This window comes from Eretmochelys imbricata, chromosome 5 (genome assembly GCF_965152235.1).
Source record: "Eretmochelys imbricata isolate rEreImb1 chromosome 5, rEreImb1.hap1, whole genome shotgun sequence".
In the NCBI taxonomy this organism is placed as follows: Eukaryota; Metazoa; Chordata; order Testudines; family Cheloniidae; genus Eretmochelys; species Eretmochelys imbricata.
Genome location: NC_135576.1, coordinates 69,369,187 through 69,385,157, shown reverse-complemented (window position 1 = coordinate 69,385,157; position 15,971 = coordinate 69,369,187). Strand labels below are relative to the sequence as shown.

Sequence of the window (15,971 nt, the reverse complement as noted above, 5' to 3'; positions counted from 1 at the left end):
GTTATAACCTTAATACATATTCTTCACAACTCAGAGGTAGATGGAGGTTTAATTTTTAGAAGGTACACACTATACATTTTTAAGTGATTTATTTTGAAAACTTTTCAGATTAGTTTTACAGCAATATCAGAAAATGAATGATTGTTTAATTATTTCATTTACCAAAGGTAATTGAAGCAGATAGTTCACCTCCCAGTGACTTCAAAAATATCTCCAGTTCAACAGGTTAATCGTCATTAATATTGTGAGGATTTTCTTGCCATGCTGTATTAGGAGAACATCACCAGACAGACATTTAAATTGTTTTATTTAGTTAAAACAACAACGTTATGTAGTCTGGATTTTTTTCTTCAACAGTAAACATACAATATTTTAACAAAACAAGCATCTGAATTTTTAAATTTAGTTAAACGTTCAAGTTTTTTAAAATCAGATTTGTTTTTGTTAAAATTGTTTTTAATTAAAATAGTTAAATGGCATTTTTAAAAAAAATAAATAAATTGACTATGTCAGCCAGGTCAACATGAGAAACTCTAAAATATTGGCTTCTGCAGGTAAGTATTGTCTTCCCCTTCATTTTCCTGTTTGTTCATAATCTGGAAAAGAAAAACAAGCTTTCCTGCTTTTTCAGGTTCCAAACGATTTCTCAATTTGGAATGAATTAGTCCAAAGGAAGAAAATATTTTTTCTACATCAGCAGAAGAAGGTACTGCTGTTAAAAGTGAGATTATCACTTCAACAGTCTTGTCTGAATCCAAGGTCTTAAGTGACTTCCTCCAGTTCTCTGGTGTGCCTTTCTTTAAAACATCATCAGCAAACATATATTTCTTGAATGGTTCTTATTCCCAAACTGGGTGTCTTTCACGGCCTGCTGCCATTATAGGTTTTCCCTTCTAGTGAGAGAACGGTATGGTAGATCTCAAATCAATGAAGGCTACACTCAGAAAGACTTCTGGAATATGCTGCTCAAACAGTTTCACTTTTGTTTCTACTGGCTGTCCCCCACTCCTCACATTTGTCTCCAGACTTCTTCTCCTTGTCCAGATCTATTCCACCCCCAACAATCTGCTATTCATTGAACTTTTTGAAACTTTGCACTTTTAGAGAGAGGTAAGGAATTGACTCTGTGTACACAATTTGCAGAGGGACAGTAGGGTTGAGGTCTGTTATTTCTCTCCTCTATATATTAATTTATTTATTTAAAAATATTTTGGCTTGTAACAAGTATGTTATTTCTGGAGAGACAAACCCACATTTTGAGAACTGAAAAACTAAACATCTCTGATGGTATCTTCTAGACTGAGCACTGAGTCCCATTGGGTAGATAGAAAGATTAACCTAAATAATCTAGACAGAAGCCCCTGGAACTCCATAAAATTGGTTCCCTAATCCATGAACTATTGGAACTCATTTACAGAACTTGTCTTGAACATTATATGAATACATTGTCTCATACTATAAAATTAGAATTTTTTCTCAAAAAGCATTTTATCAAAAAAACTGATTTAAATTTAAAAAAATCTATTTTTTTAATTTTTTTTTTACATTTTAAATCATTGATTTTTATCCACCCAGTTTTTTTCCCCTGGGGGGACTGTGGTAACTGAGTGGCTTCTCTGCACAAGAATAGGGGAGCCTGCATGGAGAGGGCAAATCCTTTATGATTGTTATATTTACCAGATAATCTTGTCCTATTTGTGTTCATATTCATATGTTTATACCTGACCCAGAAGTCTTGGGGTGTTGAGCCTGCAAGAAGTTTGTCTATATTGCTAGTATGCAACAGACATAAGCTCTTCTATCGGAAGAAAAGCATGAGCCCCTGTTTAATTCCATCTGTAATGGCAGTCCTTGGGGGCTGTATGCCCGATTGACTGAGAGAGCTGCTGTAAGGGTGGTAGTATGGTTGGGAGCTGTTGAGCATTCTCTCCATTTAGTAATTCGTGGATGACCGTAAACAAGTTCTTATTTAGTGTGACACAAGTCCTATCCAGTCAGTTTTTATATCAGACCAGGAGGGAAGACGATTCCCTTAGAACAGTGGGTCTCAACCTATTTACTGTTGTGGATCTCCTATGCAGCTCTCTATGTTTATGTGGGCCACATCCACACAATATATATACTATTTGTATGGCCCTGAGTATGTCACAAGGGACTCAGCTGAGTGCTGATTGGGCCGCCAGTTGAGAACCACTGACTTGGACTATATACCAGTGTTTAAAATTAGGTCTTAGTTGTCTGAAGCGTTATGGAAAGCAAAAGAGCTTGATATAATTGATTTTTGTCAGCAGTACATAAATGCCCAATAGGATGTTTCAAAGCATCTTATATGGCTTTAATAACTGGTTGACACTTATGATACCTGGTACATACATCACTTCTCTACGCTTCCTGGAAAACCCCATTGTGGGATAGTATCATTCTCATTTGTAAATTCAAGAAATTCTTTAAAGGTATGGACTCTATGCTTTTGGCTAAACAAATTTAGCAATTCTGTATTGTGTTGCGAATGTTGACACAATGTATTTGTTGATACAGGTTGAATCTAATACCATATTCACTGAGCCTCTGTGAAAGTCAGGATTCAGATCCGCTCTCACTAAAATCTCAACCTTTTTCTGGTTTTATGTCATTATCAAGGGCATCAGGATGGCTCTGCATCTACAAGCAAGTCTGGAGCTAATGTAAATACAGGTTTCAGAGTAACAGCCGTGTTAGTCTGTATTCGCAAAAAGAAAAGGAGTACTTGTGGCACCTTAGAGACTAACCTATTTATTTGAGCATAAGCTTTCGTGAGCATAAGCTGTAGCTCACGAAAGCTTAGGCTCAAATAAATTGGTTAGTCTCTAAGGTGCCACAAGTACTCCTTTTCTTTTAATGTAAATACAGTTTCTTTAGAGAGAAAAGATAGCTCATAGGCTATTAAATAGCTTATAGGGAGCAGATGAGTTTTAAACTTGCATGCTGTTCTATCTATTGCACTGTCTCCAGTCAGTGTCCTCTTTATTGTTACCAGAATACTTCTAGGTGTTCCTGTATTCATGATTCTTTACCTTTTTTAGGTGAACAGTCGTTCCACCCACCTGTCCTAATTTTATTAATGCCAAGAATCAACCTGTTAAATTCTCGACCTTCTACTGTCTAGCTATACTGGGAAGATTTCTGACCAATAGAGCATCCTATATATTTTTGCATACTTACTACATTCAGAGGTACAGAATATTTTCTAGGATGTTCAACTGTTTTCAGACATGGTTTAAAGTGGTGAGGAGACTTTCAAAATTTTATTAATGCCAAGAATCAACCCTACATGTGTAATATGTGCTTTCCAGGCTGGAGGGGAATTGGGTTTCACAATATGAAGGAAGCAAACTTTCACACATAATTAACATCAGTACAGAAACCCTGATTTATTATAATAGTGGCTACAACTTCCTAATACAATAATTTCAGCATTCTGATTAATAACCGAGCCTAATGAAAATGAGTAATTTGAGGATTTTGAGTTCTAATATACACGTACACCTTTGCATTAAACATTTTATGATGTAAAGAATAGCTACCCATGTGAACCACTGGTAAAAACCTATTGGCATACCCGTCTAAAATTTGCATTTCCAGTAATCATGAGGGGGAGACCATAGGTGTCATGTTTTAGTAGATCTCTTCCTTAGATTCTATAACTTGACCCAACTCTGTTCTTCTAAGAGCTTCTTCCTTTTAATATGGCTAATGTCAATGCCTCTTCCTCTCCAAACTTAAATCCATGAAGCAATTTGAAAAATGGATATTGCCTGTTTCTGATTTGATTATCAGTTGTATCTGCTTCTTTTATTGAATTGAAAATCTGGCATATGTCAAGTGTTGTCGTTTGCTACTCCCTTGTCCAAAAGAACAGACTTACTGCATTGGTTTACTGAATGTAGGAAATGTTTAATCTCTGATCATGTTATCTTTAGATATGTTAAATTCCCTACCCTCTACTATCTAGCTATACTGGGAAGATTTCTGATCAATAGAGCATCCTATATATTTTTGCATACTTACTACATTCAGAGGTACAGAATATTTTCTAGGCTGATCAGCTGTTTTCAGAAATGGTTTAAAGTGGTGAGGAGACTTTCAAAATAGCAAAAAAACGACATCTATATTATTTGATTATACCAGAAACAACAGGAATTTTGAGAAGATCTCAAGATATGTACTCCAAATCAGAATTCTATAGATGGCTCACCTTCCAAGCTTCAAGATAGTTACAAAAATTGGCCAGAAAACAGCAAGAATTATCCAACATATGGCTTGGTTTCCTTTGGGAGAACTTTGTATGTACCTTCTGGAACTTGAAAAGGAAACTGACTGAAAATCTGTGCTACCCAGAGGACTGTGTGTTCGGCTGTCAGCTGGATTTTGATCTACTAAGGTCCCATGTTTGATGAGCATAGCCTGATTTAGAAACAGGAAATACTGTTTTAAATTCTCTTACAAAAGGTTCTAGAACCGTAGTGGGCAACCTGTGGATGGTCAACGTCAACATGTCTTGCGGCCCGCAGTCAGCCAACCTGTGGATGGTCAACTGGGGCCATGCCTGTGGATGGTCAACATTAACATGTCTTGCGGCCGGCAGTCAGCTTACCCTGATGGGCCCACAGGTTGCCCACCACTGTTCTAGAAGCAGGGGCAGGTCTACCAATTTTGCCACCCCAAGCAGTCGCCACTGAATTGCTGCCGTGGCGGGAAGAGCGGCGGGGGTGCCGCCGAATTGCCGCCACGGGACATGGACTACCGCCCCATTCTGAATGCCTCCCCAAGCACCTACTTGGAAAGCTGGTGCCTGGAGCTGGCCCTGTCTAGAAGATGGAGTCTAACATGATTTGGCTGGCTAGTGTTAGTCTAAATTAAGGCAAGCTACCTAGTGTAGGGCACTGTGGAAAAGGTGCAGCACCATCCCACATTGGTTAGGCACACAGTGCTAGAAATTAATGTTCCTGATACTGTTTTCAAACCAAGTTTAAATGATTCCTTCTCTTGCTTTTAGGTCCTTGTAGATAGAGCCTTTAAATGGTGCACCATGCAATTGGAAAATCTAAAATCGATGTGAAGCAAGTAAAATAAAATAAAAATCTTGGAACAGAGAACGTCTTACATTTCTCAGAATACTGGCATAATGGTACGAAGGTTTTCTCTCCTATTTAGTACCACTGTCATAATGCCCACAAACATTCCAGCCCTGGAATTACATTTTTCAGAAAAATAATCTTTTAAGCTAGCTTGTTCTGGGGTACAAACAGTTAAGAATCCTGCACTCTCCTTCACTAACCTGAGTCTTTTCAAATTCAGGTAACAAGCATGTTCATGGAAATGACTTATCACCGTCTACAGGTATCGGCAATTTCTGATTATCTACATATACGGAGTGTAGGAAATATGGTGAATATGGGATAGTAAATAGCATTTTGTTCTGTAGCTTAAAAAGAAGACTGGCTGCTCTCTGTCAAATACAATGAGGTGGCCAGGAGTATCACAGTTTGGCAGCATTTTGCATGTGGGGTTAAGGGTGTTCTCAAAGTCTAACCCAAGGGTCAGCAACTTTTCAGAAGTGGTGTGCCGAGTCTTCATTTTTTCACTCTAATTTAAGGTTTCGTGTGTCTGTAATACATTTTAACATTTTTAGAAGGTCTCTTTCTATAAATCTCTAATATATAACTAAACTATTGTTGTATGTAAAGTAAATAAGGTTTTAAAAATGTTTAAGAAGCTTCATTTAAAATTAAATTAAAATGCAGAGCCCCCCGGACCGGTGGCCAGGACCCGGAAAGCGTGAGTGCCACTGAAAATCAGCTCCCATGCCACCTTTGGCATGCGTGCCATAGGTTGCCGACCCCTGGTCTAACCACTGACTTGAAATATTATGTACAATTTTTTTATATTTGAGGAACTGGTAGGGTTGATTTTAATGATATCATCAAGAAAATCCTATCTGTCTTGTGACAGTGCAATTCATTCTTTCAGAGGTACTAATTTATTTAAACCCCCTTCCCCAATCTTCCCAAAATTTCTAATGTTCCTTATCTGAACTAGCAAATTCATTTGCTAGATACCTTTCCCTGTGACAACCTAACTTTCATCTGAGGCTATTATAGCTTAGAAGTTATTGAGAAAATCTCTCTACCTAGCAAAACCAATTTGCTGTAGCTAAGGAGCACTTGAAAGGGAGGTGAAACTGTAGTATTGCAAAAATTCAAGTTTATCTTACTCTGGGAAAGGGAGAGACTGAGCTGTCACAATTAAGCATGACCCTATCCGTTTTTCTCCCGTCTAATTGGTAGATTAGCCAATTGTTTATTCATAGATTCCAGAATCTTACTGAATGTCAAAGAAAGCTCCGCTTCTGTGTCCAGCAAACTTAATCTTATAAACCATTTGTGATAATTTTCCACCTGTTCTAATTAAGCTATAGAACAAGTGCTGGTATATCCTTCAACTCATTTCAGAGTACAAGATGGGCTGTAGGCCCAAATAGGAGGATGAGAGTGGAAACCTGGCTGGAAGTCTATAGACAGGAGGTGCAAAAAAACCTTTAAAATAAGCAATAATTAGGAAATGTGTCAGTCGGGGAAGAAGTAGAGGCCTGAGGTTGATTCCCAGGTGTTCTCATTAACTGTTTTTAATAACATACACTACTATATTTTGTAGCTTCAGGATAGCCATTTCTTTGGACTACTTTGATATTTAGGCTTGGGGAAAAGCATCAAATGAATTATTATCCCCTCCCCCATGCCACCCTTCAGATTTTTATTTTCATGGTTTCCCAAATTTCTTGTCCATTTCTTGCTTTTGATGTTTTTTTCATGTTAAAACTAAGTTATGTAATACTGCATTTAAAGATTTAAATATTTTTTAAGATTAACACTCAAAGATAATATCTTATACAGGAACATAAATTAAACCAATTCTAACCCTTTAGAATGTTGGACTTGGTTCTGTAAACTTTCTCCCTATTTAAAGATTGAGATGGACACACTCAAAGTAAATCCAGATATAATCCAACATAGTAGTCCCTTAGTTTAGTGTATTGAGTGCTTTCCCCTTTTGTATTTTATGTTAATTAGTAATTAATTGGCTGCTGTAGATCTCATAACATTTCCTGTAAATATTACTATTAGAGATTATTCAAACCTAATAAGTTTTGTGTCCATTAAAATAAATAAATTGGATGCTGACTCCCCCCTCGCCCCCAAAAATCCATGCCTGTATTAAAGTGGCATCTTAGCTGTTCAATTTCAATTGCTATTGTTCTACTGTAAGACTATTGTTAGGTACATCCTAAATTGAAATCTGTAAAATTTGGTTCAGAGCAAGTTGGGGGGTGTAGGGGGGTTGTACTATGTCTCTTCTTATCATCTAGTGTGCACCTTGGGGAATAATAGATGTTAGTTCGCTTTAATCTGCTGAAGTGCCTTAGAAATTTGAAGAATTTGCAGTTTGACCTAAGTACGTTCTTATGCAAATCTAAAGTAGTTCTTCTGGTTTTACTGGATTTTGAAACTTTTTAAATTGAGGCCTCATCTCAGTCTCAGACTTCTTATTTTAAACACTAGGGACCTGAGTTGCCAAGTATTCAGTCAGAGTCCACATTAGATATGCATATTCCCAGTATCTTTCTGATGAACCTCAACTTTGAAACTTGGGAACCTGTTCAAATGTCATTTATTAGTTTAGTGTGCTGTTCTTAAAAGTAAAATGTATTTTTATGAATAGCTTGTGCTTATCTCTTTGGTGAGAAGATGGATGGCTTGTTAGTGATGAAGTATGTGTCTCTGGGTGGAAGAATGAAGGAGAGACGTAAAATGGCTTAACTTGTTTTGTTTCGTTGTATTTGAACGTTTGTCACATGTTACGTGTACAGAAATATGTTTGTGTTAATATATATTGATAAATATTTATTTATTTCCCAACAAGAATCTCTTTTTAAAGAAAGAGTATCATAATTATTGAAGATACTAGGCATTAAGAGCCATGTGGTGCCAGTTTAATAAAATATTTATGTCCAGATTCACTCTCCTGCTCAGTCAGCCTTGTGCTATACCAGCTACTTGAAAAGATGTGTATGAGTTCCTGCACAATCCCACTTTCCCTTGGTCCCAGCATAAGGAACATGAGACGGGAGCGTGCTATATCTTTGTGATCTTCAGCTGCCAGAATAGGTTTTTGGGGCCAATGGTAACTAGCAAGTGAGAGCATAGCCAAAAAGTTGTTGTCATTTATGTGAGGTCTAGGATTGGGGACCCTCAAAAGTGGCTTTAATGCCATCCTTGTTTCCGCCCTCTCTGGATTTGTGCTGAGCGGAATTCAGCTGGTCCAGTGAATATGGGCTTCTGACTCTAAAATCTGTTTTTCCAGACTTGCAAGGTCTGGTTTGCATGTGATCCATTATTCCAGTATTCTTGGCTTTCTAGCTTGATTTAAGTTTTTTTTTTTTTAAAGGATTTTGTATCTTTAAGATGTAAAATCTATTTAACATGTCATCCACGCCATATAATATCTCAGTATTATGTTCATTTGCTTCAGCTTTCCATGTTGTAAGTGCAATAAATGTTCTTTAAGTTGGGAAATAAGAAAATAATAATAAATATACCAGTACATTTCTACAGTACCTTTCATCCAGGAATTGTAAAATACTTTACAAACAATTGGTTAAGGCTCTCAACATCATTATAAGGTAAGTAAATAAAATGGGGTCCGCTTCTCTGTGCACTGAAAAGCAGCTACACATTAGATGGAACATGTTTTACGTTATGCCACATAAGTTGTCAGAAAATAAAGAATACTGTATCTAGTTGAAACTGAAGTATGAATTTTAGTTGGACAGAATGTGACTAATCATGTCGTATTTGGTCAGGGACACCAGTGTTAACTCCTTACTCTTAGAAAAAGTGATCTTTAATGACCTTGTATTGGTCAATATCTTAAGTTGTAAGTGTTAACCAAGAAATGGCTCCTCAAAGAGTACAGTGCTTCTCCACTCACCACTATACATCCGTTGAGTAGTGAGCCACAGGGAAGAGTACCATCTACTGAAATATCCCTACTCCTTGCATTACTTGAGTCTTCGTGAAATGTCACTCATCCGCATAATGACCTCGATGGATTCTGCTTTCCTCCTGAAAACTAGTATTGCTGCTGATCCATAGTCAAGCCCACTACAATTAGCCTTAATTTCTCGTTTATAGTTTTGGGCTATGTTTTAGTTGAAACTGGGAAATCTGTTAACATGAAGCCATTGGTACTGCTTTCAGAAGGTGACAACAGCAGTGTGTTACGAAGGAAACAGTCAATTCTGACCTCCTGCATCCTCTAAGTCATTCCTGAAAAGACATTTTCATGCCATTTTGTTCAGCCACTTTATAATATGAGTAAATATTTATTAGGGAGTAGCTTGACACCATAACTCTGTTTGCTAATAACCTAATTGATATTTGAAACCAGGGATCCAGAAATAAGTAGCCAATCAATTAAGTTTCTGTTCCATTTGACCTGTAAAAATCTAGCAGTAATGCTGCTCTACATAACTTGCGTAATCCTTTTGTTTAATAAAGCAACACAATAGCTATATTAATTTTTTTTGTCTGGTGGGTTTTTTAAATGTGAAGTATCTCTGTCATGAATAAGGAAACGTAACTTTTTTAAAATAAAATCTTCCTTTTTAGACTGCTTTGGCACATCTGGAGTCTCTTGCCGTTGATGTTGAGCAAGCTCATCCACCAGCCAGCAAAGAAAGCATAGACTGTCTGCCACAGATTATTATTACAGAAAATCACAATGGTATGGAAAAAGCAGCTCACTAAAAATTTTAATTCCTGCAAAATGTATCTAAGCTTAAATTTGTTATAGTGTGGTAGTGTACATACAGTATTTAAAGGAAACTGACACTCTGTTACGCAGCACAATACTGAGTGGTAAATTCAGAAATTATCTGTTCACTCTGAGTAGAACATAAGGGCACTTTGGAAAATGACTTGCTTAGTCTGGTAAACTGTATCATATTATGATTAGCCACTGATATCTTCTTAACATATTTCACTTGATTTTTAATTAAACTTAAATTTTAAAATTTGTGATGTGTCTGTGTTTTTTCCCCCTCAAGCTGTTGGTCAGGAGCAGTGCTGTGCTATCTGTTGCAGTGAGTATGTGAAAGAAGAAATAATAACTGAGCTGCCCTGTCATCATTTCTTTCACAAACCCTGTGTAACACTTTGGTTACAGAAGGTGAGTTCTCCTTTGCTTGCTTGCGGGACTAGTGGTGAGTTTGTGCTCTGTCAGTTAGAACAACATGCAGCTTTTTCTGGAAACTTACTATGAGATTATTTCACAAAATAATTAATTGGATTATTTTAATATTTTAAGAAACAATTTTGTTGGTGGTGAAAAGAAATCCCTAGGAGTATGCAAGGAGCAAAGTTGGTTAGTCTTGACCATTTAACATATACAGGACCCATAAACAATTTAGATATTGCTTGCAATGTGTGTACAGCCCTAATGTTGAACTGCAGCCGTGATGGTACCAATATTCTTTAGAATGACCAACCCCCAGAACACCATACTGTGCTTCTCATCACTAGGAGGAAAAAAGAAAATTTAAATGGATTAGATAAAAAAATTATTCTTGGATTGGAGAAATTGACTTAAACTTGTTTAATTTTATTTTTTTCTTCATAACTTGCCTCGGAAGAGAGAATAGCAAACTACAAGAGTGAAGAGTGCAACATCACTAAAGATGAGGAATTGTTTAAGGTGGTTCAGAGCAATTTAACTAGAAGTAATAATGTTAAATTGCACTGGAAAATTTAGACTGAGGTCTGTTTGGTTGTGGAATTGTCTCCTTAGCACAGGGATGAAAACCTCAGTGGTTGAGACATTTAAAAGATGGGTGAATAAAACAATTGAGAATTGCTATTGGAAAACATGTAAAGTCACGCACACTTTGCAATTAACCTGTTTCTTTTGTCTCTTCTAGTCAGGAACATGCCCGGTGTGTCGTCATGTGCTTGCACCTGTACTCCCTGAAGCAGCAGCTGCTGCTACTTCCTTTCTCTCTGATCATGATTCCCCTCCAGTCCACAGTGCTGCAGGAACACAATAAAAGTAACCTCTGGTATGAGATGTTGCCACAGCAAACTAAAAATGTAAATTTCTTCTGTTTTAATTACAATGTGAAAACAATTATATATAAAATATATTATATATAAAGGCTATATATAGTATATATTTTAGTTTAGAAAGAGAATGTAAGACTTTCTAAACTGTTTAGATTTACAATAATAGCTAAAATTTTCAAACTGAAAGTTAGAAAAATTTGCATCAGTTTTCTGCTGTAGAACATCTTGCTGTTAACCGTAATATCTAAAGCTTGTATTACGTTAAATTTGTCAAAAGAATGATCATTAATGTGGCACTTTATGTGTTCAAGTTCTTGCAACTGCAGTGCAGTTGGATCTTATTAAAGTTATGCTTATAACCTGTTTTACATAATATAACTGAACAATGTGTTTTTTGTTTTTTTGTTTTTGTCAAAGATAGTTGCACCAAGTGACTTTGTAATTGATCTCTCATATTTGCATCAAATGTGAAGACGTTCTGTGATCACAGCCGTAGTAAAATTTGGTTTCACTGGAAATAAACTGCATAATAGTACACTTTTTTTATCTTATGACTTTTTCCATAATATTCTTTTTCCCATATATGTGAACTATTGCTTATCTGTTATGGATACCACAAAGTGGAGATTTTAGAAATATTTGCACTAGTCTTGAGCATATGATCTGGCTTTTAAATAAATAAATAAATAGGTGGGGTATGAAACTTAACGCTGGGATCTTCAAAGGAGTCTAAAGAGTCCTTTGATAATACTACAGATTTCTTGATAGGCCTATATGTATTACTTGGCTCTGTTGTTTACTGGCTGTGCATTGTAAGATGCCCTTTATTTCCTTCTCCTAAAGAACAGTTGTTTCAAAGAGAATTCTCACAGCTTCTGTGTTAAGATTTAGAAACTGCTTGCCAGTTGTTTAAAGTTTTCAATTCTAAACTCAACCAGCAGTGTCAAGAGCTATTAGGGTTTTTGTTGTTGTTGTTCTTGCCATCTGTTGCTGGCCTCAGCGCTTGGCTCCCTTCTGTCTCTAAAGAGCTGGTACACAAAAGTTGTTTAAAAGATTACTTTTTGAAATCTGTATTTGTAGGTCTTCCTTGTATACCTTTCAAAATCCTGGTCCTTAATTGAGGGATAACACACAAAATCTCTCTCTAACTAGTGGTTGAATCAATAAATACTAGATCATAATAAAAGATTACCAGTTGAATTGTATCTGACACAAAAAAGAGGAAGAGTCAAATGATGAACTGTTCTCCAAATGTTATAGCTACCGTTTTGGTCATTATGGAAGCAGTACCCAATGGACATGCAAGTTTCCGCTTTGAATATAAAAATATATCTGGCCAAAATAGCTCCTGTATGGGTGTAAGTGCTCTGAAAAGCACTATATTCTGTCCATAATCAGTTCAAAGAGACTTTTGTAGGCTATAACTTTGTTCCCAGAGAATAGTCCACTCATCATCTTATAAAGGAACTCTGATCAATCACCAGACGAAATACTTCTATTCTTCCCTGTTACATAAAACAAAACTTTCAAGCTCTTACTTATTTACCCATGTAGACAGATTAACGTGACAAGTTACGCTCATTTATTTAAAAGTACTTATTCTTGGTCTTCTGTGCGTACAGCAATATATTGCAGAGTCTCCTTAAAAAAAGACCACAAAAATGCAGCACCAAAACAAACTACCCCATTTTGAATGTTTTTGTTGATAATACAATATTCATTCTCCAAAAGCAGTTAAATATATGATATAAACTGACTGCACTTAATATTGTAATAAAACACCTCTAGTTGCAAAATTAGAATGCAGATTTTTGTTAGTGAAAAATATAGTATTACTCACTTTGGTTCCCCCTCCTCCCTTTCTCCTTCTTCCTCCCCTTCCCACTCCTCCCCCATATACGTTGAAAGAAAGAGACTTTGGTTGGAAAAGACAGCCTAAGAAAGTAAGTTCTCTATTTGTGAACAAAGTAGATCTGGCTGGAATAGTGGAAGCTTTCTGGCATAGCCATTATTAAATGAAAGAAACCTCCTCAAGGGGCAAGAGGGTAGTTCAATCTAGTTTTCATGTCTGTTCAGACTCCTCTCTGCTGGGAACTTCAGTGAGACCACCAATTTGTTTAATGTGTCCTTCTTTTTAAAAAGAAATTTAATTTTGCCGTTGCTTAAACTCCTGAAAGATGCTTTTAGATTGAGATTTCTGTTTACTACACAGGTTCGTTATATGTGCCAAGACAGCCTTTTGAGAAATATGTATGTTGTAAATAAATCACTTGGGGTATTTTTATCCTGAAGAAATTACATTCCATGTATAACAGTTGAAATGGCAGCCATTGAGAAAGTGGCATTGTGCTCTTTAGAATTTTTAATCTAATTTTTAGAAATTTTAGCACGCACACACAATCCTGCAATATTAATATCTCATAACTGCCAAAACAGGTTGTCCAAGCCCAGCCAATCTACCCTAACATCAAGATACCAAAATTCAAAACTGAAGTTTCAGGTAGAAAAACAAAATAATGAAAACCATTGATTTGGGTAACTGCTTCTGTCCAATACATATGAGGGATAGTTAGGTTCATATCTCAGTTTATCAAGCTCTGAGAAAACTATATGATAACGATTGTTACCCAGACCAATAGGTTGTTTGTTATTTTGTTTTACCCTATTTGATGCCCCCCAGAGGAAACTCAGTTTTTCTCTTAAATGATTTCATGCCATATTCATGGCAACTTTTTGATCTTTTTTATTAATTCTCATATGTACTTAATAGGTTAAATCAGTTATTGTACATATATTTCTGTCCAGGCCAGTCTCCTTCCAAGCCAAATAAACTATTTACATAAAAAATTGTTTTAACAGGAATTTTAGTGTAGCACTACTAAAAACTTTATATTGTATTACACTTCGAGCTATTGCATGGCATTGCTGTCATTGAAGGGTCACTGTCATTGAAGGTTTTTTAAAATATTTTCTACATGGAGGCAGACTCTAACAACATGAGTTTACATGGTGTGGTTAGATGTTGATAGATGTTTAGCTGCTTGTGTGTGTTCCCCCTGTGTGCTGCCCCAGCCCTGCGCAGACAGCTTGCATGGCAGACCTTGAGTGAACTGCCCAGTGACCACAAGATCCATTAAGGGACGAAGGCACCCAGCCAGGTTTATTGTCGACAAAGTACGGTACTAGTATCCCGCAGACTCTACTGGACCACTAATACATGTATGCCCGTAACAATGGACCAGCTCAGTGAATGGCGGGAATTTCCGTTCTTCCCTAGGCCAGACAAAGATACTCTCTCTGAAATACATCTTTTATATCCCTATACAAACAAGTTAGTACTGTCCATCTGACATAGTTACTGCCCCCTGACATGGCTAATTATTACCCATCACATTATACACATTGGTTTCTATTACGTACTGTTATCCTGACCTTATCTTTTGGGAGGGGTCAGCGTGTTCCTGTTATCCCTGGGGAACGTTTTTTCACCATCCTTGATATTGGGATGTTCTGGTACCACTTGATATCAGGATGTGTTTGTGTGAGTACTAGCAATTCTTAGGAATGTGTATTTTTGTAATATTAGCCCTTTGCTTGCCAGATTCTGAGAGTAGGTTCTGCCTCAGACCAGGCCTCTAATACAAGGGCTTGTGTTTCAGGCTCTTTTCCTACTACACTGGGAATAGTTTTGTGCAAAGAGATCATATTTCTACTTTTGGGTCCAGCTCCCTAGTGCGATACAGGATGGAGCTTCTCTACCTATCAAATTTCGTTAGCCCTTTGAGGCGCTGGTGAGTCAACCTCATTCTAAGACCAACTGTCAATATCTCTGTGCCCTCTCGAAGACTCTCATCCAGTTCTATACTGACTGTGCTTGGCTCGGGAGTTCCCTGTTTGATCTGCAGTAATGTACGCTTATTTCTTCAGTTTCTTGATCTCTTTGATTTTTTTCTATCCAGCCTCAAGTGGCTTCTCTGTGGTATTGGTTGTCTTTGGTTTTCGTTGTGGACCTGCCATTGTCTTTCAGCTGGTGGTACTTTGAGACTGTCATAAATATAAAGGGAAGGGTAAACACCTTTAAAATCCCTCTTGGCCAGAGGAAAAACCCTTTCACCTGTAAGGGGTTAAGAAGCTAGGATAACCTCGCTGGCACCTGACCAAAATGACCAATAAGGAGACAAGATACTTTGAAAAGCTGGGGGGAGGGAGAGACAAAGCCTCTCTCTCCGTCTGTGTGATGCTTTCGCCGGGGACAGAACAGGAATGGAATCTTAGAACTTAGTAAGTAATCTAGCTAGATTTGCGTTAGATTCTGATTTCTTTAAATGGCTGAGAAAATAAGCTGTGCTGAATGGAATGTAGATTCCTATTTTTGTGTCTTTTTGTAACTTAAGGTTTTGCCTCGAGGGATTCTCTGTTTTGAATCTGATTACCCTGTAAGGTATTTACCATCCTGATTTTACAGAGGTGATTCTTTTTACTTTTTCTTCTATTAAAATTCTTCTTTTAAGAATCTGAATGCTTTTTCATTGTTCTTAAGATCCAAGGGTTTGGGTCTGTGTTCACCTATGCAAATTGGTGAGGATTTTTATCAAACCTTCCCCAAGAAAGGGGGTGTAAGGGTTGGGAGGATTTTGGGGGGAAAGACGTTTCCAAACAGACTCTTTCCCAATTATATACCTGTTAGACGTTTGGTGGTGGCAGTGATAAAGTCCAAGGGCAAAAGGTAAAATAGTTTGTACCTTGGGGAAGTTTTAACCTAAGCTGGTAAGAATAAGTTTAGGGGGTCTTTCATGCAGGTCCCCACATCAAGTT

At 37.0% G+C, this 15,971-nt stretch overlaps 1 protein-coding gene across 8 annotated transcripts in view; it reads left to right on the top strand.

Moving 5' to 3' along the window:
• PJA2 (praja ring finger ubiquitin ligase 2) overlaps positions 1-11,691 on the top strand; it is a 105,443-nt gene extending 93,752 nt beyond the window's left edge. For 4 of the 8 annotated variants that reach the window (XM_077817298.1, XM_077817296.1, XM_077817299.1 and 1 more), the window contains exons 7-10: positions 632-706; positions 9,708-9,822; positions 10,145-10,266; positions 11,015-11,691. In XM_077817298.1, coding sequence (XP_077673424.1) covers positions 632-706; positions 9,708-9,822; positions 10,145-10,266; positions 11,015-11,140 — 438 coding nt within the window. In that variant the 3' untranslated portion in view covers positions 11,141-11,691. Of the gene's footprint in view, positions 1-631; positions 707-3,062; positions 3,217-5,035; positions 5,168-5,337; positions 5,380-9,707; positions 9,823-10,144; positions 10,267-11,014 lie in introns of those variants that run through there. The other 4 variants (XR_013346172.1, XM_077817300.1, XM_077817301.1 and 1 more) reach the window with 4 other exon arrangements.
• The last annotated feature ends 4,280 nt before the right edge of the window (positions 11,692-15,971 follow it).